General features: G+C 37.5%; 1 protein-coding gene and 1 long non-coding RNA gene across 3 annotated transcripts in view; both read right to left on the bottom strand.

The window, feature by feature from the left end:
• The window catches only part of LOC134215049 (uncharacterized), a 42,200-nt gene extending 17,130 nt beyond the window's left edge, over nt 1–25,070 (bottom strand). The window contains exon 1 of the mRNA XM_062694306.1: nt 24,974–25,070. Within this exon, the coding sequence (XP_062550290.1) occupies nt 24,974–25,055 (82 nt within the window). The 5' untranslated portion in view covers nt 25,056–25,070. The remainder of the gene's footprint in view (nt 1–24,973) is intronic.
• On the bottom strand, nt 22,185–22,849 carry LOC134215047 (uncharacterized). 2 transcript variants are annotated; one of them, XR_009980012.1, is made up of 3 exons: nt 22,750–22,849; nt 22,461–22,655; nt 22,185–22,310 (listed from the first exon to the last, which is right to left on the bottom strand). It is a non-coding gene; the product is annotated as an uncharacterized LOC134215047 (long non-coding RNA). The 2 variants fall into 2 exon arrangements; XR_009980013.1 differs by having other exon boundaries at nt 22,713–22,811.
• Nucleotides 25,071–27,451: the final 2,381 nt, after the last annotated feature.

A 27,451-nucleotide genomic window follows, 5' to 3' on the forward strand; every position in this document is an offset into this window, starting at 1 on the left:
TCGCATGAATCACGAATTGTATCAGGTGTATAAAGGGCTGGATATTATTAAGCTTATACAACACGGCAGACTACGGTGGGCTGGTCACGTTGCTCGTATGCCGGAAGAACGTCAAGCGAAGATATTATTTAGTAGAGAACCCGGAAGAGGCCACAGGCTTCGTGGAAGGCCGCGTACACGATGGCGTTTTGCAGTTGAAGAGGACTTGAGGGCGCTCAATGTCCAGGGCGACTGGAAGCGATTGGCCCAGGATCGAGTCCAGTGGAGAAGGATACTCCATTCGGCGTAGGTTCATCGAAGAGCTGTAGCCCATCAAGTATCAAGTAAGTAGTAGTCGTTTTGACGTTGGACAACGTCTTACCCGAAGGTACTCGGTATCAAATTAGAATCTAAAATTGGGGACCGTCACGAAATTATGTAAGATTTTGAACGGTAATAGAGCTTTTATTTTTCAATGGATTTTGCAAATTCATACATCAATCGACTCAAAAACTTTCCAGCAATTTGTCAATTTCATTGAAACTTTTGATTATTTACGATTAACTATCGATTAACTATTGAAAATTTCAATGTTTGCCCTACCCAGTAATAATATAAGAACCAACCAATCCCGTTCATGCATTCCCAACACAAACATCAGAATGATGTATGTTACGAACCTTTTTGCCCTCCGTTCCATTTTTCTCTGTGTATAAAAAAAACATGCGCGTCACACGCTAAAAATGAACTACTCAAAATTGAGTCGAATCCGACTCATTTTCATTAAAAACGGGACAACTCAAAATTTGAGTAATATATACTACTTCAATAAAATAATGATTTCGCGAAAGTTAAGCTTGGCCTTCCATCAATTTTTAATACGACAGATGCGAATCAAGTTTATATATCTATCTAAGTGCATTTTACGACAAACAGACTCCTAGTTTAAGTGCAATCATCATTTTATTGAAGTAGTATTTTTTACTCAAATGTTGAGTTGTCCCGTTTTTAATGAAAATGAGTCGGATTCGACTCAATTTTGAGTAGTTCATTTTTAGCGTGCATTTCTGTTCGAGGATCCACGGTGAGTGGCGGAGTGCCGGCACGGAAAGCGGACAGAACGATGGCGTCGGTAACGGTCCCAGACAACGGTACACGGAGAAACACGTTTACTCATTAATGGGTACTTTTTCTTTTCTATCTCTTTCTCTCTGCTGAAAATTTTACCCATTTTGGGAGAATAAGTGGATCTACTCATTTAAATGAGTAAATCCACTTATTCTCCTAAAATGGGTGATTTTTTCAGCAGAGAGAAAGAGATAGCAGAGAAAAAGTACCCATTAATGAGTAAACGATTTTTACCGGGTAGTTTCTGCATCTGTAGCGGTTCAGCGCACTGTTGCAGAAAGCCTAACAAAAACTCAAAAAAAATTTCGTGATTTTCGTAAAGCCCATATTTTTTTAATTTAACATATTGAATATTGAATGAGCTAGTTCCAAAATGCTTTGATTGTAGCTTGTAAATTAAATTTTTGGTGTCTTGTTGAAGTTCATTCACTAAAGTGTCTCCCGAACAAATATTTATAGGAAAATGTAATTTGGCTAAACTTTTTTGGGAAAGATTTAATAAGAAGCATTAGGTATTAAAATCTATTTTTTGTCTATTTTCGGGTGGTTAGTGTGGTGAATTGCGCATAGCTGTGCCATAGCGGGAAATTGACTGGTGCAATGTTAGAATGAGGACGCTGTCTTTGTTCTAGATCCTAGGGCCTGGGCTTGCGGAAGCCCTTGGACAACATAACTAGACAACTAAAAAATTCAGTAAACACTATTTTATTCAATTTTTGGTAAAGTGCTATGAAAGACATAATTAGTAAATAATGCTCAAGGAAATGTTGATGGGAACGTGGGGTAAAATCGGCAAGACCTCAATTTACAACATTGTGCTGTAGATAGAGTAAGTGAGCTACACGATTTTTGACATAATTTGAGAACAAATATGTCATGTTTTGTCGATTATTTGTAACTTCGAACTTGGCGAATTACATAATAAATAAGGGGAATTGGGGTAAAACAATGTATTGCATCTTCGTGCAGTGAACTTAACCACCTTTCCACGATTCTCCAGAAAATTCTACGATTTGTGACAAAATGTCAGCGCATTCCGCCCGTACCGAACCCAGATATTGAATTTATTCGCGTTATAAACATTTTTTCTCCCATTAGTGGTTGAGCTAATTACTAATAAAAACTAATTACGTCCTTCAAAATTATTATTGCATTATTTACGGTGATTTATTCCCATCCCGTTTTAGATATAGATCAATTATGTGTTTTCTGTCTACGCATGGTTGTTTTTCGTCCGAAACCAGACTGAAACGCCAAATAAGTCACAAATATTATTATTCACACGAAAAACAAATTTAAAATTCGAGTCCGTAAATTCATGCGGTTCGCATGTCAAGTAAGCAGCATCTTGCTGCAAACAGTTATGTTTTCTAACATTTTATTCTTTCCCATTTGATGAGATGTTTGCTCACAAATAAGTAAAATGCTTTGAATTTCTTTTGACATTTCTTCGAAGCCCAAATTCGAACAACACTATTTTACTCAAAATTGGGTAAACTTATTATTACACAATGGATTGAGCAGAATAGCCTCAAACGCCTACACTCAGAAATAAAGTTAAACTAGTTTAGATTAAATCTTAAACTTGTAGGCAATAAACGATATTGAAACGAATCTAGTATATGAAAGTATACTATTGATGTTTTTAATTTAACCTATCTCAGGATATCTCAATGATATATTTTAATTGATTACTCGAGCAGCCGTACTTCAAGTCCAAGCACTCGACACCACATTCTCGCAGTCTTTTCAGAAAAACGTGCAGTCAAGTTTGCATCCCCATCACTCTGTAAGTGCAATAAAAATATTGATATTATTTAAAATACAGCTAGGAAGTTACTTATAAATAATACCTATCGAAATCGATTAAATAAATCTGTTCAAGTTTTAGGACAAAGTGAGCAAAAATTTCGATGCTGTCATGTTGATTTCGGCGGATTTGATCGAGGCATCTGAACATCCCCTCAGCGGGAAGGATGTAAGTTGTAATATTATATGAACCAGAAACTATAAAAATGATTGAATCTCCTTATTTTAGGACACTATAAAATGAGCTACAAGAAGCCTACAATACCATGTATCAGACAGGCGAAACTTCTGCCTCCTTCAACTGCTTCAACGCCACACACATCCTGGACAGACCAAGTACCATTATCCGAACGTTTGCGGTGGTGGCCGTTCTCATGTGATACCCGACATTTCCTGATCCTGAACAAAACAGGCTTCCTTCCCAGTGGTATATGCAGATCATCAAGAGAAAATTATTCCTACGGATGGCCACCCTGAGAGTTCAAATTTGTGGTTACCAATTTAAAAGCCGTTAAAAGCCGATTGTTTGTTCGCGATTATTAATCAGATAAATACTGCTCAACAAAAGAACAGTGCATACGTATAAATATTATTCTATCGGAAAATAAAATGTTTCTTTGTATTTATTTACACCCGACAATTTTTTGTACATATTTGATCATTAATCATTACGAATTGTAAACACTGATGCAGAATCCACCTACGATCAATTCAATCTCCCGACAAAATAAACTATCCATTATAAAGTCACACTAAATTAAAGCCATATAAATCGAAGTTATACTAAGGCGGTATAGTTGCCACTTAATCGAATATGGGGTCAACCAGGAGAGTATCGGTTTAGCGTAACATTTATTCTATTTAGAATTTATTTTTTCCAGAGTGATAGAACTGATTAACTTAATTGTCACCTGCTTTACGGAGATGGCAACCCGACTAGAAGAGCATAACAAAAACTGAATACAATTTTACCACAACATATTTATAACTTTTTTTCATCTTTTTTATTGAGATTTCCAGTCGTTGCCTGGTTCATCTTCCTGTTTATAACTTGTTTAGATAGCATTTTGTTCTTAGCAACCATTATCCTTCAAATGATATAACAAGACTTTATCATAATATGATTTAAAAAATACCTAACGCCGAATTACTCAAAAGTAGGCAATTCATGTATCAAAGACTTCCAGACATAGGTATCACAACGTTGATATAATTTTAAATGGTTGCCTAATTTTCAATGGGCTTAGTTTTATGTTCTTGAAACATAATCCCGTTCAGACAAAAACAAAAATTTCTGATTGTTATTCATAATACGGACATCTGTAAACATCTATAACAATTGCCAACAATACACTTTATATCAGATTCTGTTATAAATTAGTTATCCAAAATTTTATGCTATTTTTGTGATGCAAATTGAAACATCTGAAAGCTTTTTGTTATAACTAGAGTTATTTTTGATGTAAATTTAGTTGTTTTAACAACATCCTGCACCAAGTTTATAACAAATATTGTTATAGAAATTTAGTAGAACATGGTTATTGTCGGCGTTAGCGGTACTCCAGTAAACCTTCTCGCATGGTTCTGGATCTGGTTTACTAGCAGTTAATTGGGAAGGCGCATTATTGAAAATAAATCGCTTCTTTTCAGGACCTCAATTTTTTAGAAGAAAAGTTTGAGCCGAAATAAATATTCATCACAGTGCAAAACATCATCGCTTGGCGGGGCCCTCCTTAGCCGTGCGGTAAGACGCGCGGCTACAAAGCAAGACCATGCTGAGGGTGGCTGGGTTCGATTCCCGGTGCCGGTCTAGGCAATTTTCGGATTGGAAATTGTCTCGACTTCCCTGGGCATAAAAGTATCATCGTGCTAGCCTCATGATATACGAATGCAAAAATGGTAACCTGGCTTAGAAACCTCGCAGTTAATAACTGTGGAAGTGCTTAATGAACACTAAAGAGCCCCGCACATAGCATACGTTTGCGTTGCGTTTGACACATTTCCCATGGGAAAACTGTCAAACGCAACGCAAACGTATCCTATGTGCGGGGCCCTTAAGCTGCGAGGCGGCTCTGCCCCAGTGTGGGGATGTAATGCCAATAAGAAGAAGAAGAAGAAGAAGATCATCGCTTGGCGACAGCTAGAGATGTCGTAAAATCCCGACTAATCGTTTAGTAACTAAACATAGCTACAGCCACTTGATTGTGACTGAATCTCGTCACGTATGAGTTGCAGTAACCTAAGTGGAATATGCGTGCTGCTAGGGTGGCGACTGCTAGCAGAAAGTTGCCGTTCGTAGCAGACTCAAAAGCGCGCGTCGGAGGAAGATGCAAAAAACACCTCAATCGGATTGACAGATTTGAAACTTTCCTGATATCGAATTCACAGATAGCTGCACTCCCATTACTTATGTTTTCTGGTTTCCGGATGGCATCGATTACTCCACAGTTCCAACCACTTATAACCAGTAAAACAAAGGGCTAAACAAGTAGATGAATATTGCATGATTCATTAGAAATATCATATATGTTAGAAATATCATATATGTTATGTTGAGTCCAAACACGTCTTTATTTTCGAAAACAGTGCGTCCTGTGTACATACGGAGAATCTCAATTTACTCATTAATGGGGACTTTGCTAGCTAGGGGACGTGCTAGCTCTTTCTCTCTGCAGAAAAATTAACCCATTTTTGAACTTCGGCGGCATAACTAATTAATGGGTTACGCGGCCGAACTTCAAAAACCCAGATTCGTTTATCAAGCTCCAAAATATGGTTCACCAACTTCTCCTCCTCTAGCATCTTATGTTACATTTGTTGCACCGCAGGCGTCTATGAAATCGATGAATAGATGATGTGTGAGAATACCTGATCCGTGGAAGAGCGTTCGCGCATGAATCCCGCATGGAACTGTCCCACGAACTCCCTTGTAAGTGGTGCTAGTCGCCGTAAAGTACCTTGATAGCGGAGTTCAGCAATGTGATAACGCGGTAGTTGCTACAATCCAGCTTGTTACCCTTGTTGAACCCTGTTGTTTTTCAGCTGACCAATCTCCTCCTATATGCCTGTCAAACCCCATCATACCTTAGGAAAGTTCCACAACTTTAGTTGCCCCATTTTAAAAAAATTTGTTTGCTCTAGCTGTTGGTCATTCTAAAGCGTTCCACACCTTTCTCCCCTAATGACAATATACGCCAAATCATGACGAGGTATTGACAACACACATCATGGCCAAGCAGGTGAAGCATCTTATCTACCGGCAACACCCTTCAGCACACAACCTTCCGAATATATCCACCCACTTTGGCACCGCACCCCGCGAGTACACTCTAGGAAGGGCAAAGGGGTAAATTTGTGTGATTTCCACCGCTGCCTGTGCTGCTACTGCCAACTGATAAGAACGTACCCATAAAAAGATTCCTCCTTTCTGGTATCCAAGTTTTATCAATAGAGTCGAAGTCTTAATTAGTTGACACCGACTCGGCATCGTCACATTTTCATCCGAACTGGGACGGTAAAATTCCCCTCTATTTGGGGTTCATTCGACTTGATTTCTCACAGGAGACCATACGAAAGATGAATCGATGGGTGATTTACGTTTCGTTCACGGTTTTAAAAACAAATTGCCACCGATAACGTTTATCTTTCGGGCAATTTCGCGACTGCTATAAATATATTAAAGCATTGATTGAATGATTGATATCCCTAACGGAGATTACGGTTTTTCTTAGAAGTAAAATGGAACTTACTTTCAAGGGGTAAGTGCGTTAGGCATAATGGAAGTCAGGTATAATCATATCTTCTATATATCAAAGGATGGAGCCCTCCTTAGCCGTGCGGTAAGACGCGCGGCTACAAAGCAAGACCATGCTGAGGGTGGCTGGGTTCGATTCCCGGTGCCGGTCTAGGCAATTTTCGGATTGGAAATTGTCTCGACTTCCCTGGGCATAAAAGTATCATCGTGTTAGCCTCATGATATACGAATGCAAAAATGGTAACCTGGTTTAGAAACCTCGCAGTTAATAATTGTGGAAGTCCTTAATGAACACTAAGCTGCGAGGCGGCTCTGTCCCAGTGTGGGGATGTAATGTTCTCAGGAACATTGTATGCTTAATGTCCATTATGCCTAACGTACTTTCGCCTAATCTATTTATACCTAACGGCGTATACCCTTTTTAGGTAGGGTCGATATACCAGTTGTGGTTAGAGCAAAAATTATCGCACTAAATTGTTACAATCTGTCTAATTACATACCAAACCACCACAGAACATGTTCAGATCAGTGGATCGTATTCGTTTCATACGGTTACATCTTTCTTTAATCTCCTCTTCAATGAATAGAACATAATTCCAAAAATATTATACAATCAAGCCATGTGGGGAATTTCAAATTCACCACAAGGTTTTCTACTGCTATTATCAAAAGTTCAAATCTTCGTACATTGCTGAAATAAAAGTCGACTGTTTAGCATAAGTAAATAAGTAAGTAAATCACAAGAAAAAGCACATCGTTTCCAAGATGGCCGATTTGTGTCTTTGTTGTATAACCACCAATGGGAAGGATTTAAATGTTATTCAGAGGTCCATCTGATCATCGTGTATATTTACTAGAAACTGAAATTTAATCTAAAATTGTCTATAGAGTTTTTCCAAGGAATGCAGAAGTTTTCAAAATATTATGGTATTTCGAGAAATATTTTTCCTGTGAACTCTATGCCATTTAACCCTTTATAAGGCAGTGGCAACTATATTGCCACCAACAATTTTTTTTCTATTTATTAACAAGAGCTCTACTTATTATTTCCCATGTAGTGGCTTTATTTGCTTCCTAGTAACACCCCAGATGAATTTGAACCATAAAAATTTAAATGTCAATTTGAGAACAGTTTTTTTACGAACAGATCGTAAGTTTCGAGTGGAAGAAGGATTTTCAGTTATAAATCGTTAAAAAAACGACAAAGATATATTTTTCTCGTTGGTATTAATTATTTTGAATCTCCTGTGTTAGATTATTACGTGATTAGCGTGAAACAAGTCTTTGCCTTTCTGTATATTTGGTTTTTGGATTTTTGACGAAATTGTGTTTTTTTTCCAAGGGTCCCCCCCTTAGGAACAAAAGCGCAAAAAAAATGTTTTCACTTATAATGCGTTTTCCGACTAGGACTCTTCACCAAAAAATGTAACGTGGCTTAATTTGACTGGTTTTACGTAAAACCTAAGATTTAAAAATCTTTTATTTATTTTTGTTGTTGCCTGTTTTCCCGCTTGACGGGCAGTGGCAACTATATTGCCACCAATTTTTCAATGTTTCTGAACTGTTTAATGTATAACAAACATACATTTGAGTTTAATACCATGTCAACATTGTGTCCTATTGTTGTTTTTGGTAATTTATTGTTTATATTCGCCTGACTTATAAAGGGTTAAAAGAATTGGCGGGACTGCAGATTTCTGTGATCTTTGTAAACCGCAACCACTACTTTTGCGAACAGTTTCTATGTATCGCAATCCACACTAGCATGTAAAAAGATATTGTAAGCGCCCAGATACCATACAACACCGGTACTTACTTACTTATACACCCCGAGTGGTGCAAAGGGCCGACTAGAAAAAGCTCCATCCTGAGCGATGTCCAGCTATCGCCTTGATCTGTTGCCAAGCTAGATTTTGGTCGACTTCTTTTATTTCTTTATTGAGGTAACGCTGTCATGTACATCTAGTCTACCTCAGCTGCGATGTCCAGCTGGGTTCCAGTCTAATGCTTGATTACAGATTTGGTTTCCGCCCCTACGTAAGGTGTAGCCGATCCAGCTCCACTTCCGTTCCCGAATTTCAGTTGCTATAGGACTCTGGTGATAATGACGATGGGGCATGCGGTGTATGCGATCCAGTTGTTAGGCGACCAGGCACGAATTATGTACCGCAGGCATCGGTTGATGAATACCTGCAGCCGTTGATTGTTCTCCACTGATACACACCATGTTTCGCTAGCGTATTGCAGCACAGATTTCACGTTAGATTTTTAGACACTTGAATTTTGGTGCGTCAGTTGCATCGCTAAAATTTATTTTCAAACGTAACATAGCTAATATGTACAGTTGCACAAAATAAGCCATGGTTTCTATTTCGTGATTGGCAAGAGCTAGTTCTGCTCAGTAAAGTTAGGAACATTCACCACGTCCATATGGGCAACGGGAATGGGAACTTCGTGTGACAAACCAGGCGCTAATTTTGAGTATGTTTTTAAGTATTTTAATTTCCGGAGTACAACTTGCAGATTCACCATCTGTTCATTGATTTCAAAGCACCGTACGATTCAGTGAAAAGAAATAAACTGTGGCAAATCACGTACGAACATGGTTTTCCGAAACTTATTACACTGATACGTGCAACGCTTGATTGCTCGAAATCAAGTATTCGGATTGCAGACGAAGCGTCAACCTCGTTTATGACCTCAGATCAGATGTGACTCCTTTCGAATTTATTGATCAACATTGCACTCGAGGAACGGTACTATTACCCCACGGTCGCATATGTCTCAGGGCTTTACAGTCGATATCGACCTTATTGGAATCGATCGCAGAGCAGAAGTGGAGGCTATTGTCCCATTGAAGAGGGAGACGGCTAGAATAGGATTAACCATTAACTCTACAAAGACAAAGTACATGGTGACAGGTAGAGATAGAGTAAGACCTAGTGGTGTTGGTGCTAAGGTATTGCTTAATGGGGATGTGTTTGAAGTTGTTGAACAATTTGTTTACCTTGAAACGCTTGTGATATGTGACAATGAGGTTTCCCGCGAAGCATTGCTGCTGCGAATAGGGCATTCTACAGATAACGTAGCCAGCGTAAGTCCCGCAACATGGAGATGGAAACAAAATTCGCTTTGTATAAAGCTTTGATTATACCAGTGGCCCTTTACGGATATGAAGCGTGGACGTTAGAAGAAGTGGACCGGAGAGCTTTCTGAGTTTTTTTTAAAGACCACCAAATCACCGTCTTCAACCAGAGGTCGCACAGACGGAACACTTAACATCTAGCATGAGACAACGGACAGGACATTTTACACAACACTCAGTGGACCCTCCTTAGCCGTGCGGTAAGATGCGCGGCTACAAAGCAAGACCATGCTGAGGGTGGCTGGGTTCGATTCCCGGTGCCGGTCTAGACAATTTTCGGATTGGAAATTGTCTCGACTTCCCTGGGCATAAAAGTATCATCGTGTTAGCCCTCATGATATACGAATGCAGAAATGGTAACCTTGGCTTAGAAACCTCGCAGTTAATAACTGTGGAAGTGCTTAAAGAACACTAAGCTGCGAGGCGGCAATGTCCCAGTGGGGGATGTAATGCCAACGAAGAAGACTCAGTGGACCAGTGGAGAACTTTTCGCATTACGAAAAAAATTCACCATACCGGGGTGGGGATCGAACCCACACTCCACAGCACATGCGTCTATAGACCATTGACGTCGCCAACCTCACGGTCAAGAAGCCCACGAGAGAAAAGTGGTGCGTACAATATTGTTGCGCTTTTCTCGAACGCTCAGCTCTTCGCGGTGGTAACGCACAAGCAAAGATTGCGCAGCAGCGCGTTCAAAAGCTTTTCCACAGGGTGTGAGTCTGCGTTGTTGAATTTAACAAGCCTCCAAATAGGGTGGCCATAATTATAAACTTATTATAAACCAAATAAAAAAGGAAATAAAGATATAAAAAACACTATAGGTCTCCGAGCCTCCTATAAAAAGTTTGTTTTTTGAGTGAACATATAGTCTTTACGTATACTTTGTATACGAGAAAGCCAAAAAAAATTAGTAGCCTCGAAGTTATTATTATTGTCTTTATTAAAGAGATTTGCAGTACATAGTACTGGGCAATAATACTTTCGTGATGATGATTTTGATTGCATTTTGTTCTAAGTGAGACGTCTGTTTCTCTGTGCCACGGAGATGGATGTTTAGGAAGGTATTCGTTGGGTCAAGATTTTCCTGAAGCTGGCAGCTGATAAACCTTACTCCGTAGCACGTAGGTGTTTACCCGGCGTTACAGGAAAAATGCTTCTAGCCTCATAAGTTTGTGAATGAAAAACAATAATGTTCATAGAAAGCTTCTCTAGGCATAAAAAAGACTAGCCAAAACCGGGTCTGGTCTTGAAGCCAGCGACCTTCAGCTTGAGTTGCTTTGTAGCAATGCATATGTTTGCAACGCCACACCGCAGTATTATAATTTCTGTATCTCAATTGAATTCTCAAGATTGCCAATTACCAAAGTTCTATCAAAAACATTATCACATTTCTGAGTAAAAGAAATCAAAAATCAAATTTTCAAAGACAGTCTTTTCCTGGAATTTGTATTAGGATTCCAAAGTTTCACTCAGAATCCCATATTCTCAAAATATTCTCTGAAACTAATAAAAAAAATGAATTTAGAAACGCTGTCAGAGCTCTGAGAGTTCTTTTACTTCTTTATTAGCATTACAATATTGACTGCGATGTATCAAAGCCATGTTAATACTTTCACACTACTTACATGAGTACATTTTACGCCCTAGACTGGATTAGAAATCCAATCTAAGTCTCTTCACCATAGTCATGCACCAATATATTGAAGTTTCAGGAAATATTTCATTTTTAGAACACATCAAACATCTTCCTTTTTTACCCTTTCTTTGGAAGTTTCTATAATTTCAATTTGTTTTCGTAAGGCATTTGTGCTACGATTGAACTCATTCGGGATTAGGAAATTATATCGAAAGATTTTGAAGCTGGCTCACTTTAATACGAAAATTTTAAGTGTTACCTAGGTTAAAAATTGCTAAGACAAAGTACGTTAATCATCGATGTTTTGTCAGAAGCTACAATTTTTTTTGAAATTTTTTATCAATTTGAATTGTCTGTTTTGCTAGAAGCCATGTGAAAAGGGATTACTCATTTTTACATGTGAGCTTCCAGAAAAAAAAAATCAAAGAAAAACTAGGGGGTACCTCTAGTCTAGGGGGTACCTCCAGATTTGAAGAGGTACCATTCAAGAAAAAGGTTGATGATGATAATGTCAAGCAAGGAAAGATTATACGTCGCATAAAATTGAGTCTAATAATTATTGTATAAAAGATGTTTAATATGTACACTTGCCAACACATACGCACACACACAAACGGACAGACTTTGGTCAGTTTGTCGAGTTGAATCGATTGGTATATAATATTATGTCACTTCGAGCCTTATATTTATCAACAGTTTTGGAGTGATCATACAGCCTCAACGTGCACTAATTGTACGAGAAAGGCAGACAGATCTCTTTATGATTTCGAAAGTGTTTGTGTTTCAACCTAGTCCAAAATAGAAATTCACATAATGCGATAAGCTTCACGGCAAATTTTTAGCTAAATCGGACGAAATTTCGAGGCCTTCTATCAGTTTTAAACTTTATTTTTAATGGCCTGAGAACCACAAAAACGAAAGATAGAAGCATTTTAATTTTTTGTTGCAACCCGCAGATGACAACGTATTGGAGCCAAAGTGTCTACCAAAGGAGCTCTTCCCCATGAGTTAACGTGGGACTGGAATCTGTATAGCACCGAAATCCGTCCACCCCATGGTATATAATTGAATCAACGTTATTATATTTTACAATAATTCCAGTTGAAAATCGAAGTAAGTTCTCGCGACAATCGAGTTTTCTCTCATTTCCTGTTGTCGCAACTGCACCGCGTATAGTGCGCATGATGGCGCACGGCTATGGCATAAATTCGCACCACTCGCAATACTCGATCGACAATGTTTCTATGGATTATCATACTTCCAAATTATATTTTCTAGAAAGTGTTCACAAATACTCTAGTGCTCTAAAGTGTATGGTTTTCGGTGCACTACGGTAATGGCAATAAAGATTAAGAAATATATGGGTGGCTTGCTTTCCATGTTGTGATTAATAATTATCATGCATTATTGAGAGGCAATGCTACCATTTTTCGCAACCATTTCAACCTCGATTCAAATGATTGCAATTAATGCAAAGCTTTATTTTTTCATTATTTGAGTATATAACCAAAATGTGTGGAAAATTGATAGGAATTTGGAGCTAATTTTACCCCAACAGCATATGATTAAAATATGTCAATACTATCAAATCTATGGTCATTTACTGATTATGAGGCATCTTTCGAACAAAGAAATACATCAAACAAGCTTGCTTTGTGCTTTTAAATCCGGGTTATAAAAAATCATTTTAATAACTTCTATCAGTAGAACTTTTGAAAACACAAGTTGCACTTCTAAATTTCGCTAGAAAATTTATATAAATTTGTTCGGAAGTTTATTTTATCACATAGATAATCTACAATTATTGGCTTGGTTTAAAAAAGTCAAATCAAATCAAACCCAGAAAAAATCCTTACATAATAAGTGTACGCTCCTTACGACCGGAATGATGCCGAGTAATCGAAGATTCCAAAATTCTGACATTGTTGCGATCTAATCTTAGAAGTGACATTTCCATCGAGCAGCCCAACGCAATATGGAATGCTTCTGGGGTCAAGCTTTATACTCATTGGCGTAACTACAGGGGGGCTAGGGGGGCTATAGGCCCACCTAGAATCAAACTAGAATCAAACCCCCTAGAAAGTATTGCACATATTTAGCTCTTTGGTCATGGACGTAACTACAGATAATGAATTCTTTTCATCATCTCTCTCTTCGAAAAACTACAGCATGATTGTACATTGTTTCAATGCTGATTGGGTATCTAATAGAAGTTACAGGATTAAAAGAACAAGTACAATTTCTGAGATTTTAATTGAATGAAGAAATTTTAAGTAAAATGCTGCACTTTCTGTATAGTTTAAATATTGCGACAACATAAAAGTTTGAACAAATTGTTTATGTTTCAAAGGGACACTTGATGCTTAGGTAACCGCATAATTTTCAATAAATCCTGATTTTTTTCAATGGAGTTTCTTGGTACGTTAATGTTTGTCTGGTAGGCCAACTTGGAAACAGAGCATCGAGCGAAAACAATAGCTTGACTGTCAGACCGCATCGTGCTTTCGTGCTGTGCGGTTCTTTCTCTCTTTGCGGAAGGAAGTTTTTAATACTACCCGAAGCTATTTTAATTTCAACGGTGCTTCTTAGCGCTATTTGTACCCACTGATCCCGTTACGATCTTTGCAAGGACCCGTGCCTTCGTTTTACGTTGGACCCGTTTGCGGAAGTAAAATTCCGACAAGCGGTGGTAATCCTGCAGGGACACCGTTCTGGGAAAAAACCTCTTAGAAGGTCACGTCTCCACGCTCAGCAATGAGCATTAATAAAAACAAGAGGAAGGGGAGTCTCTGAATTCTCCACTTCCTTCAAAGAAACAAGGTTTCAAGACCGTCCTGCCAAAGCGCGGAAAAATAGAAGGAAGCTGGAGAATTCAGATATTCCTTCTAACTCTAATATCGGAAATAATTCTTCCCCAATCGAACTGAGCAATCAGTTCGATTTGATTAATGATGAAATTGAGCAAATCGAATATACCTCTAGCCCTGGTGATTCGATTCATGCGAAAAAGCAAAGGATTCCGCCAATTGTGGTATCTGTTGCCGAGTTTTCTGGCTTCCGGAATGAGATTTTGAGTAACCTTCAGGGGATCAAGGTTTCATTTCAGATTGCTAGGAAGGGTGACTGTCGCGTTTTGCCGGGATCCTTTGACGATCGCAAACGTCTTCTTCAGTATTTAACTGAGAAGCGCCATAAATTCTTCACATACGACGACAAAACTGAGCGATTGTTCAAAGTCGTCTTGAAAGGTCTCCCCAGTGATGATAAATCACTGGATGAGATTAAAATTGAAATTTCTCAATTACTTGGATTTTCACCAGTCCAAGTAATTAAGATGAAAAAGACATCCCACTCTGATACTTCCCAGAGGGGTATTTCTCAAGAATTTTATTTAGTTCATTTTAACAAAAGTGAACTAAATAATATGAAAAGTTTGGAAAAGGCCTGTATTATGTCTCATGTCCGTGTTACATGGGAACATTTCCGCAGGCCTGGGGGAAATTTCCAAAACCTCACCCAGTGCCGTAAGTGCCAAAAGTGGGGTCATGGAACCAAACATTGTCACATGGATGCTAAATGCATGATTTGTGGTGGAACCTCTCACGCCAAGGACGCATGTCCTGTGAGAGAAGATTCCAATAAATTTAAATGTGCAAATTGTGGGGGCAATCATAAATCCAATTTCTGGGAATGCCCTTCACGCAGAAAAGTTTTGAATTCCCGTGCAAAATTGATGACGGGAAATTCCAATCGGATCCCAGATTCGACGGGTAGAAATTTTTCAAACGCTCAAATTTCGAAACCAGTTACCGGTCGAGCAATTCATACCCACCTCAATTCACAAACAAATTTTGCCGCTCGTCAACGGGTAGCAAGCACTTCAGTAAATTCCAATTTTTCGAATGTACCTACGTATGCAAACATCGCTGCTGGTAGACAAAATTTCTCTTCTCAAAATGAGGTTTATACCCATGTCCCAACGGAAAATAATGTTCATGTTGCCGATTCAGGTAGCATGACTGCTTCCGATTTTGATTTTTTAACTGAACAATTGCATCACATGATTGATGCAATGTTCAAAGCAAATACCATACCAGAAGCTGTTCAGGTTGGTATAAAGTACACACAAAAAATTGATATTGGACTCCGTTTCAATGGATCTAAATAATTGTGTGAAAGTTCTAAATTGGAATGCCCGGTCTCTAAAGGGTAAGGAAGATGAATTATTCAACTTTCTAACAGTTCATAATGTGCATATTGCCATTATAACTGAAACCTATTTAAAACCAGGACTCTCCATTAAACAAGATCCAAATTATTTTATCTACAGAAATGATCGTCTTGACAGCGCCTGTGGTGGGGTCGCCATTGTCATTAATAGACGTATCAAACATAAATTATTTTCTTCGTTTGAAACCAAAGTTTTTGAAACCTTGGGAGTTTCTGTTGAAACAAATTTTGGTCAATTTTCCTTCATTGCAGCCTATTTGCCTTTTCAATGCAATGGGCAGCAAAAGAATTTGTTGAAAGCTGATCTTCAAATTCTGACTCGCAACAAATCAAAATTCTTCGTAATTGGTGACTTCAATGCCAAACACCGTTCATGGAATAATGCTCAAAGCAATTCCAACGGCAAAGTTTTATTTGAAGATTGTTCTGCGGGATATTATACTATTCAATATCCCAATGGCCCTACTTGTTTTTCTTCCAGTCGAAATCCTTCTACAATTGATTTAGTTTTAACGGATTCAAGTCAGCTGTGTGGCCAATTGGTAACTCATGCTGACTTTGACTCTGATCACCTTCCTGTGACACACAGATAGAAAAATCCAATGAAATTTACGCTGAAGATCATGCACATAAATGGAACGCCATTATTAGCTTAATTCCACACGTGATATAGCCTAAATGTATATAATATTTGACGTGAATCGTCAATATTGCTTGCAAGTTGCAAGCACACTTGTTAGGAAGAGGTCCATTTCCGCGTAAAAAAGTGTAAATTTCCGCATCTCAAGTTTTATGCGCTGTTTACTTTTCATTATTTTTTTCTGTGCATTTGAAATCTCACAAGAAGCCATTTATAATCCAATCAGCTCTACTTTCAATTATCACAGGGCTGATTGGGATTTATATAAAACGTATATCGATAGGAATTTTGATGTTGATATTCCTCTCGATACCAAAAGTGATATTGATAATGCTCTCGTATCTTTGACAAATTTAATTGTCGAAGCCAGAGGCATTGCAATTCCTAAATGTGAAATTAAATTCAACTCCATTATTATTGACGACGATCTTCAGCTACTGATCCGTCTTAAAAATGTGAGGCGAAGGCAATACCAAAGAACTCGCGATCCCGCGTTGAAAGTTATTTGGCGGGATTTGCAAAATGAAATTAAAAAACGTTTCGCTATTCTGAGAAATACCAACTTTGAGAATAATGTCTCGAAGTTGGATCCCAGTTCGAAACCCTTTTGGAAATTAACGAAAATTCTTAAAAACCTCAAAAGCCAATTCCAGCGCTTAAAGAGGGAAATAAAATTTTATTAACAAATGGCGAAAAGGCTCAAAAGTTCGCTCAGCAGTTCGAGAGTGCCCATAATTTTAGTCTAGGTCTAGTCCAATTGAGGATCAGGTTACACGGAGCTTCGAAGACATTCTCAATCAAGAGAATGTTTTTGACCCTTCGTTGGGAACTAATTTGGATGAAGTGAGATCTATTACTAGAAAATTTAAAAATATGAAAGCCCCGGGTGATGATGGTATTTTCTACATACTTATCAAAAAACTTCCTGAGCGCTCTTTATCCTTTTTGGTTAATTTATTTAACAAATGTTTTCAATTGGCATACTTTCCAGATAAATGGAAAAACGCCAAAGTTGTTCCAATTTTGAAGCCGGACAAAAATCCAGCTGAGGCTTCTAGTTATCGCCCAATCAGTTTGCTTTCTTCAATAAGCAAACTGTTTGAAAAGATTATTTTAAATAGAATGATGGTTCATATTAATGACAATTCTATTTTTGCTGATGAGCAATTTGGTTTTCGCCATGGACATTCAACCACTCATCAGTTATTAAGAGTTACGAACTTAATTCGGCTCAACAAATCTGAAGGATATTCGACTGGAGTTGCTCTTCTTGATATAGAGAAAGCATTTGACAGTGTTTGGCATGAAGGTTTGATTGTAAAATTGATGAATTTTAATTTTCCTCTGTACATTATTAAACTGATCCAAAATTATTTATCAGATCGCTCACTGCAGGTAAACTATCAGAATTCTAAATCTGATAGATTACCTGTAAGGGCTGGTGTCCCCCAAGGCAGCATACTGGGGCCCATTTTGTATAACACTTTTACTTCTGACTTACCTGATTTACCACCAGGGTGTCAAAAATCTTTGTTTGCAGATGACACAGGTCTCTCAGTCAACGGGCGTAGCCTTCGTGTCATTTGTAGTAGATTGCAAAAAAGTTTGGATATTTTCTCCACTTACTTGCAAACATGGAAAATTTCCCCGAATGCTTCCAAAACTCAGCTTATAATTTTCCCACATAAGCCGAGAGCTGCTTATTTGAAACCTTCTAGCAGACATATTGTCACTATGAATGGGGTTCCAATTAATTGGTCTAGCGAAGCTAAATATTTAGGACTTCTGCTAGATCAAAAATTAACTTTTAAAAATCACATTGAAGGCCTTCAAGCCAAATGTAACAAATATATTAAGTGTCTATATCCACTTATAAACAGAAAATCAAAACTTTGTCTTAAGAACAAACTTTTGATTTACAAACAAATTTTAGACCTGCCATGTTGTATGCTGTGCCAATATGGACTAGTTGCTGCAATACCAGAAAGAAGGCACTCCAGAGGATTCAAAATAAAATTTTGAAAATGATTCTGAAGTTGCCTCCGTGGTATAGTACCAATGAACTTCATAGAATTTCTAATATTGAGACATTGCAACAAATGTCCAACAAAATAATTTCCAATTTCAGACAAAAATCGTTGCAATCTTCTATTGCAACGATTAGCTCCTTGTACTCTTAGTATAAATTAGGTTAAGTTTAGTTTAAGTAGAAAACATTGTAATTCCTACATGGTTTAATTCAACCAGAGGAAATATCCTAACTGCCAGAGGCAATTGAAATGTATTAATAATAACTAAAAGCGTAACATAGCAAATAAGGATGATAGTGTTAAGAAAACACGGAACACCTAGTCTAAGAGATAAATGCATGTATTAGATAATTAGCAAATAAAATTAGATAAAAAAAAAAAAAAAAAAAAAAAAAATTGCTTGACTGTTTTGAGTGAACGAATAGAAAAATTAAAAAACAAGATGTAGAAAAGTCGAGTCAAGTACAAGACACTGAAGACGACCACACAGTTGTGGTCGAAATACGTATCTGCAAAGATAACGAAAATTAACTGGTGGAATTAAATGGACAGTGCTTAATTCGTCTTAGACGGTTTAATACATTCCATTAAACGAGCTTAATATATTTTTCTGAAGATGTAGAATTTTCCCTTAGTTCCGCCAATGTTTATACTTGCAATCTCTTCAAAAACGTACGACAGGTAAGGAAAGTTAGGAATGTTCTTCTTCTTCTTCTTCTTCTTCTTCTTCTTCTTCTTCTTCTTCTTCTTCTTCTTACTGGCATTACATCCTCACACTGGGACAGAGCCGCCTCGCAGCTTAGTGTTCATTAAGCACTTCCACAGTTATTAACTGCGAGGTTTCTAAGCCAAGTTACCATTTTTGCATTCGTATATCATGAGGCTAACACGATGATACTTTTATGCCCAGGGAAGTCGAGACAATTTCCAATCCGAAAATTGCCTAGACCGGCACCGGGAATCGAACCCAGCCACCCTCAGCATGGTCTTGCTTTGTAGCCGCGCGTCTTACCGCACGGCTAAGGAGGGTCCACAATGTGTTAATAATGTCCACAGAATGTTAATAATGTTAAAATAATGTTGAAACATTTTAACATTTTATGACCGTGTCGATATTCCTAAGTAATAGGTATTCATTATGACCGACTGCGCCCGTTTGTTGAGACCTTTATCGACGAATACAAAAGCGGTTTTCGAAAAGGACGATCAACAACGGCCCAGATATTTAGACTCTATGACACTACCCATAATTACATTACCCATAATGCCATTACCCCGAATGAGTCCCTACGCTGAATGGGACACTGCCACGAATGAGCCACTACCCCGAATCAGTCTTGATTTCAAGTTTATGGTTTATTTCAATGAAAAAAATCAATAGAAATTTATTTTTAATTACTTGTTTTACGACTTTTTAAATAGCAGGGCAACTCCAGTCGAGTAAATTACCAAATTTTTAGGATTTTTTTTTATCGTAGATCCGTACTTATTTTTCGATCCGATAGTCCGTTTACAAGGTTCACCGTGTTGGACTCGCGATTCGATTCATCAGACAAAAACTGTCTGAAAACAATATAGAATGAATAATTCTCGTTCCATAAAATCCCGTTACATATCATGTGCCACCTTTGAAGACTATTAAAGCTGAGGTGAGAATTTCGCAGCACGTTCTCATGACATCGGCCAACGATGCATAAATTTCGCAGCCTCCCGCGGAATGGTAGTCCGAAGCACCTTCTTTTCCCGCAAAAATATCCACAAGGCCACATGGAGATCACCTAACCAAGAAACGGAAAACCAAATCGACCACGTTCTAATCGACGGTAAATTCTTCTCCGACACCACGAACGTCCGCACTTACCGCAGTGCGAATATTGAATCCGACCACTACCTCGTTGCAGTATCCCTGCGCTCAAAACTCTCGACGGTGTACAACACGCGTCGAAGTCGAAGGCCGCGGCTTAACATTGGGCGGCTACAAGACGGTAGACTAGCCCAAGAATTAGGCTGACCATACGTACCGTATTTAACGGGACAGTCCCGTTTTTTAGACCTTATTGTGTTGTCCCGTCGTAATCTAGAAAAACCTCAATTTGTCCCGTTTTTTCATTGATTTTTCCAAAGAGCTCCGAAATATTATTCATACAAATTCAATATTTTAGACAGGAATTTAGAATCAAATACAAAGAAAGTGAACGAAACTCATCAAAAAAATGTGAGATGTTATGTTATCAGTGTTGCTTTTAAAAGAATGCTATCTTTGCCGTGGATCGCATGGATCGACTTTTCTTAAGGTTTTTAACAGTGAATGACAACGAGTGATAACGGGAGATTTTTTCATACGTTTCATTTCATCGATTTTTTTCTGCTGATTCAGGAGGCATTGAAATTTGGCAAATTTCCTCAGTGGCATGTATATTTTGAAAATCAGGTCACGTCAATAAAATGAAGCGTATTGAAAGACATTCTTATTTCCAGATTAAATTTGTTTTCGAATCTTTTTTCTTGTCAATTAGGTAATTCCTTTTTTTTCAAATCCTCTTTACCACATAAATTTCAATTGCTTGATTTTTTTTTTTTTTTTTGAAGTATTAAGAATCATTCAAAGTCTTTCTGAATAATTCGGAATATTTTGAAATCATCCACTGTCAAAAAACAATAACAATAAAAAACAATTTATAAATCTGCAATACCGCACGAAGGCGAACAAGGCACGATATAAACGGGCGCGGAACAGACAAAACTCGATTTTCCGGAGGAAAATCATTGGCATTCATTAAAAGAAGGCATCATCTCCTATGTTCGCCTTATACCGGTCAAATGCGTTCATTACAAGAAGGCATTATCAACTCTGTTCGCCTTACGCCGGGCAAATGCGTTAATTTGAAAAAGGAATTACCACCTCTGATTGCCTTATACCGGACAAATGCATTCATCTGAAGAAGGCATTATCTCCTTTGATGCCTTATACCGGGAAAATGCGTTCATTTTAAGAAGGCATTACCTCCTATGTTTGCATTAAACCGTTACCGTTCATTTAAAGAAGGCATTTGTACACCTTATGTGAATTGAAAGAAGAACCATTTTGTAGGATAGCCCTTTTCTAGATAATAATGGCGTAGAATGATAATTTTAGTTAATTAGCATAGCTTCCCAACAAACATTGGAAGCTAATGGAGCGCTTATTCAATTAAAATTGGCCTTTTTCAGCTAGAAAACTAGCTTATTGATCTTAAATTGTTTGTTGGGTTATGTGATTGTACGAATCGTGGGTGGCTATACAATGCTCATTTGAGCAATCTACTGTATATTGTCGCAAATTGGTAAATAGGATTAGTACCTTTTCCTATACAGTAGCAGTTGTATACCTGGGCACGTCCTTACAATCACGGAAGGAAGGGAACCCATACTACCTTCATAGATATCTCGGGAAGGAAAATTTGTGTTAGTGGGTAAGGTGAATAATAGGGAGCTCTATTCGACAATATAGAGCGTTTGTCAATAACAGTATATGCTGAAAAATTATTAAAATATATTCATTATTTTACTTACGAACCGTCCAAAGCAGAACAAAGTAACCCGGATCTTGCAAATGTTAACCATGGCGCAAAAGTTGAATACCGTTCTGAAATTAAAAGTTTGAACTTTTAAATAAAATTGTAGAACTGTCAAATAGAAATGATCATAACCATAGTAAATAAGAATGTAATAATTTCGCAAGAAAAGTTGCGCCTGTGCAAAGAATGAACCTTCCATTACCCATTAACCATTCCTTTTCCGTTGTTATTGAATAATAAATGGTTTTTGCTTAGTTTATTACATAATTTTATTCGACATGTACAATTATGTAGCTCCTTAAACTACTTTCAACGTCGCTCGTCAAGGACGTAATGCAGGAAATATTGCCCCATAGATATATTGTTTTCGGAAAACATAGGAAATCGAATTCAAAATGCCTGGAAATAAGACAGGGGAAATAATTTAGTAAATGACAAATAATGTAATATCTACGAAAATCGTATACATATAAATCAAGTTGAGCATTCATTTATCTAAAATCGACCAACATGGACAAAATGTGTGTTATGGTTTAATTTTATACTCACCATTTCTCGAGAACTATGACGAACCGGGAAACTGCTGACAAACGAAGTTGGCGGACCGATTACCCGCCCATGTTTCGGCTGCAATGACTGAAATCCCGACCTCCAATTCCAATTTCCATGGCTGCTGCAGTTGCAGCTCCGGTGAAAGCAGCACGTTCACCATCTCAGTTCCCCAATGTTTCGAGTTTTTCAAAGCTGGAAACAAAATGTTATGATTGTAAAGAATTTATCGTAATGTTTAAGCGAACTTACATTAAATGTGAAATGTAAATTGAAATTGTAAACTTACGAGAAAAAATCGCAATGCAGAAAATGGTTTCACCAAGAGTTTCTAGCTTTCTAGTCGGTTTCACGCTCACGGCGCGTGAAAATAAAAACAAAAATATAGCGCTCTCTTTTCATCGCCCAGTGAGTATTTTGTTTTCTTTCTTGCTTCGTTTGACACTACTACAGTTTTCACGATGAAAGTGCATACTTCCAAATTCACACTTAGACCCGACGAAAAATACTATTGAATAAAATATATTATTTTCAATGCGAATGTTTTAACTCTCAATTTAAGTAAAATATACCAATTTTTATGAAGAGAGTATAAGATATTTATTTACATCAATGTTCGTTTTCTGTGTGTAAGAGTACGTTTTTGATTTTATTAGGTTATAAAAAAAGATAAGCTAGCAGCACTGCATAAATTTGACATTCTGGTACTGGCAATTAAAAGTGAGGTTAGGTTTCGAAAAATTACAAAACTGGAATCAAATTTTACGCTCTCTCATCACTTCAATCGTAAAAATCAAAGCAGGGTTTTCATTATCAAACATTTTCTTCCATTTTAAACACAAGAGACAGTGCACAGAACGTGTCAATCATCAATTTATCGAATGATGATCCTTCGTTTTTAACCTCACTTTTATCTGCCAATTCTGACCAACTATTATCTTGTGTAATTGTAAACGATTGGAATAAACAACAAGGGAGATATGAAGTAAGATAATTTTTTGGTCATTTTGCTAAAAATAATTGTATTTCCGCAACTAGTATTCCATTACCATATCGTTCAATCAGGTGAACATTATATCATTTCGATAACCTATTGTATAGAGTACTTTGTGGTGTAGAACATAAACTGGGTCGGTTTTCCAAGCGGTCAAAACCATTAACTGTATAAATTTTAGGGCTGTGGTATTGCACAACTGTCATTTTTGTTGACTTAGCTTTGCTGCGTCGCAGCATGCGTGAAATAATAAAAATGACAGTTGTGCGTTGCTTCCGTATCGAGTGGTGTGCCTCCGAAAACGCGAGCACTTTGAAACTTGGATTCCGTCAGGAGTGACCTTAAACCCGTATCTTCGGCCGAAATAAGACTACTTCCGAAGCGTAAAGATCCAAAAGAATGAAAAAAGGGATAGAAATCGAAAATTATTAAATAAGCTCTCCTTCTAAGGATAAGCTGAGGTCACTTGGTGTTAGAAGTGACTTAGCGAATAAAGCGCTGAAGCGAAATCATGAAATTGTATTAGGTATTGCTTTACATCTAAACATAGTCTAAAAACACAATTTTATCTAAATGATTATTTCATTTTATTAAAAGTAACATCCATAAATTACGCAATGGTTTCCCTGGGGGGAGGGGGTGGTTGCGAGATGTATGGCTATCTATGCAATTTTTTAGTGGATTCATACAAAAATTGTAAGTAACGTAATCTTTCAGAGTAACGTAATCTTTAAACATTACACTATATACTTTCAGTAAACACCAATTAAATGTTATTAGATCTTATTTGTGTTAATATATACTTGAAATACATAATTGGAAAAGTGCGTAGTCTTACCGCACCGGTGGGGTAAGAGTGCGTTTTTCAGATGTCTTGCAATAAGGGTTCTGCTTAAACGAATTTAATTAATTCCATTATTTTTCCACTGAGTAACATAAAGGAAGAATATACGAATCGTTAACAGTGATTTGATATGCAGAAGCTTGTTTCATAAGGTCCCCATGTTTGATTGAAAACTAAGTGCGTACTCTTGCCCCACTCTATTCTATTAAATTGTAAGCAATTTGGTGAGAAATATGAGAAATACCTGGCCAGTACTTACCGCATCAGTTTCTCTGAAAGCACTGTTATCTTGCGCGAAACTTGTCAGGTAATTTATGAAGAATTGGCCAAAACGGAATTTATGGAGTTTAAGTCGGAGAATTGGCTACAGGTGGCAAATGGCTTCCGCACAAAGTGGAATATGCCGAATTGTGTCGGTGCAATTGATGGGAAGCATATTCGCATGAAATGTCCCCCAAATGCTGGCTCATATACAGGGGCTGGACAGAATGATCGGGACAGGCAAAACTTTATCGAAATTCATATGACCATAACTCTATGAAATATCAACCGATTTCTTTGGTTCTTACAGTGTTCGACTGGAATCAAGTTTTGGGAAACTATTTCAAATCCAGTATGTCGCAAGAACCAAGTTCAGCTAAGACATACTGGAAGACACTAACGAGCTTCACCTACCGTAGGATGCAAGTGTCAATGGGATGATTACTCCCTTTTTCTCGATAGGAGACGACGCATTCCCATTATCGTCGCGTATCATAAAACCTTATGGTTCTGGAAGCTCACTCACTAACGACCAAAAGATATTTAACTACAAACTTTCCCGCGCACGTCGCACTGTAGAAAACGCATTTGGCTTATTAACAGGAATTTCTGTGCTACCCAGATAAAGCGAAAATAATTGTGGCGGCCTGTTGCGCGCTCCATAATTTTCTGCTGAAACTATCTTATTAACTAAAAAACTAGCTTATTAGGCCTCAATTTTTTGTTGGGATGCTACCAGTCTGGAATCAGTACCGAAAATTAAACGTTGCCGTAGCGTTCCTTGTATCTCGTGACCACTGGCGGAGCCAGCTATTGTTATTTGGAGAACAATAGCCTATGAAAACAATAGTGTGATTGCATCGTGTGGTGCCCCACCTCTGTCTCTGCCAGTGCTCGTGACTAGATCGGAACTCTCAATCCGGTCGTGACTGATGCCGTGCGTATACGTATGTATTGCTCGACGTGAAATGTTCACTAAGTTAGATTACCATCCAGTCCTACCACCGGTTCTATATCCGAGGAACTCTAGGAAAAAAAATAGGAAAGCAGAATGCACATTGTGGCAAGTAAAACTTTTAAGTATAAGTGCAACACCCCCCCCAACACAAATGAATTCCAAAAACCCAGATTAAACCACCTAGCGGTGACGATGCCTTTATCGATTCAATCGTTTGGATTCGCCGTAGTCTGATACACATAATAAATAATTGCCTACATTACGGCTTTTGCATACGCTGTATAGAGAATTAACCAACCAAGCTTATATGGATCAACAACGCACCATTTCCTTCATAACTTTTGAACGCAATGACCGATCGTGATTATATTCAATAGTGATCAACTACGGTTTGTCCACCGTCGAATGCAACTTGTTGCGAGAAAATCGGTTAACAATCACTATATGAAAAAGTACAACTTTGTTGAACGAGAAAGTATTTTTTTATAATGGTGGCAATGAATTTTAATCAATGTAAGAACATGTAAAATGATAGAAAAAATGTGATCTATTCCTCTAAAGAGCTTTTTTGACCTTTCTAATGTGATTTTTCAATGTATTTCATAATGCACGAGAAAGGCATCATCACTGCTAGGTGGATTAATCTGTTTTTTTCTTTTTGTCTGTGGACTGACTTGGCAATTTGTTCATATTTTATGAAAAATTGTTTATATTTGCTCTCTACTTAAGAATTAATAGCAGTTATAGAATAACTTTACATAGTGATAAACCTTCACATATGTCCACTCTAGGTTTGTAATGAATTTAAGTACTGTATCAAAATATACTAAAAACACCTCAGCTTAGATGCATAAATCGTCGTGCAGGGTTTTACAGATTTCCAAACGTTCATACGCCACTCATGTATTTCTATGTTGAGTTTCATCGCTTGGATTGTTGGCAACTGGCATAGAAGATTGTCTAGCTCGGTGTGGAATTCCTTATATTTGTATTCCTTATGTGATGTTCGAGAATTCATAAAGTCCGACACACTGGCGGAGCCAGAGATCTGGTAATGATGGGGCACCAGCATTTTTGGCGTAATTGGTTAATTTATAATTTTGATTCAGTAGTAAGAACAATAGTTGGAAATATTAATCAATCAAGCGATAAATCAATTAAAAAAATGTCAGGCAGTTTCAAATATAAAATAATTTTAATTGCATTTTATCATCTAGAAATTATTCAGTAATTTATTGAAAAGAAACTCTTTGGAATGTTTTTCCAAAAACTTCCAATTCCTGAAAGAGAGTATCAAAAGGAGTATGGTAATGAATAAACTGTAATCTCGACATTTTGGGGGATTTTTTATCAAGCAATTCCAGTGTCAAAACCGGGTTTTACTACTGTCCAAAACTCTTCGGATTTCTTCAAGAATTCCTTGGGAATTTGCTTCAGGGACATTTTTTTCGTAAATATCTTAAATATTTTCTTAGATGAAATAAACTTAGCCTCGTGATATTTCAATTTACATAAACTTTGCATGGTCTTCTCTGAATAACTTAATTAAAATATATATTTGGTTCTATCACAAAGCTTTCAAGCTTTATTTGCAGTTTCAAAGACCATTATGGTCGACGACCATTGTGGCAGTGTTTAATCAGTATTTAATATATTTATTGAAGAAGCATCACAGGAAAATCGGATTTTTCTTGAACAGCTTAACCGCATAAAGCTGCCTTAGCCGAATTAACGAGGGACACGAGGAGAAATAATGATTACAATAGGATATCAAATCTGTTTGCAAAGGATATTTATTATTAATCAATTCAATTATTTTGTGAAAAACTATATCTCTTATATCAATAATTTTGGCAAAAAGGGCGATTTCGGCTTGATTTGTGTCGTTTTTGTCGTTATCCTGCGTGATCACTGCCGAACATGTTGTGAAAATG

Source organism: Armigeres subalbatus, chromosome 2 (assembly GCF_024139115.2).
Source record: "Armigeres subalbatus isolate Guangzhou_Male chromosome 2, GZ_Asu_2, whole genome shotgun sequence".
In the NCBI taxonomy this organism is placed as follows: Eukaryota; Metazoa; Arthropoda; class Insecta; order Diptera; family Culicidae; genus Armigeres; species Armigeres subalbatus.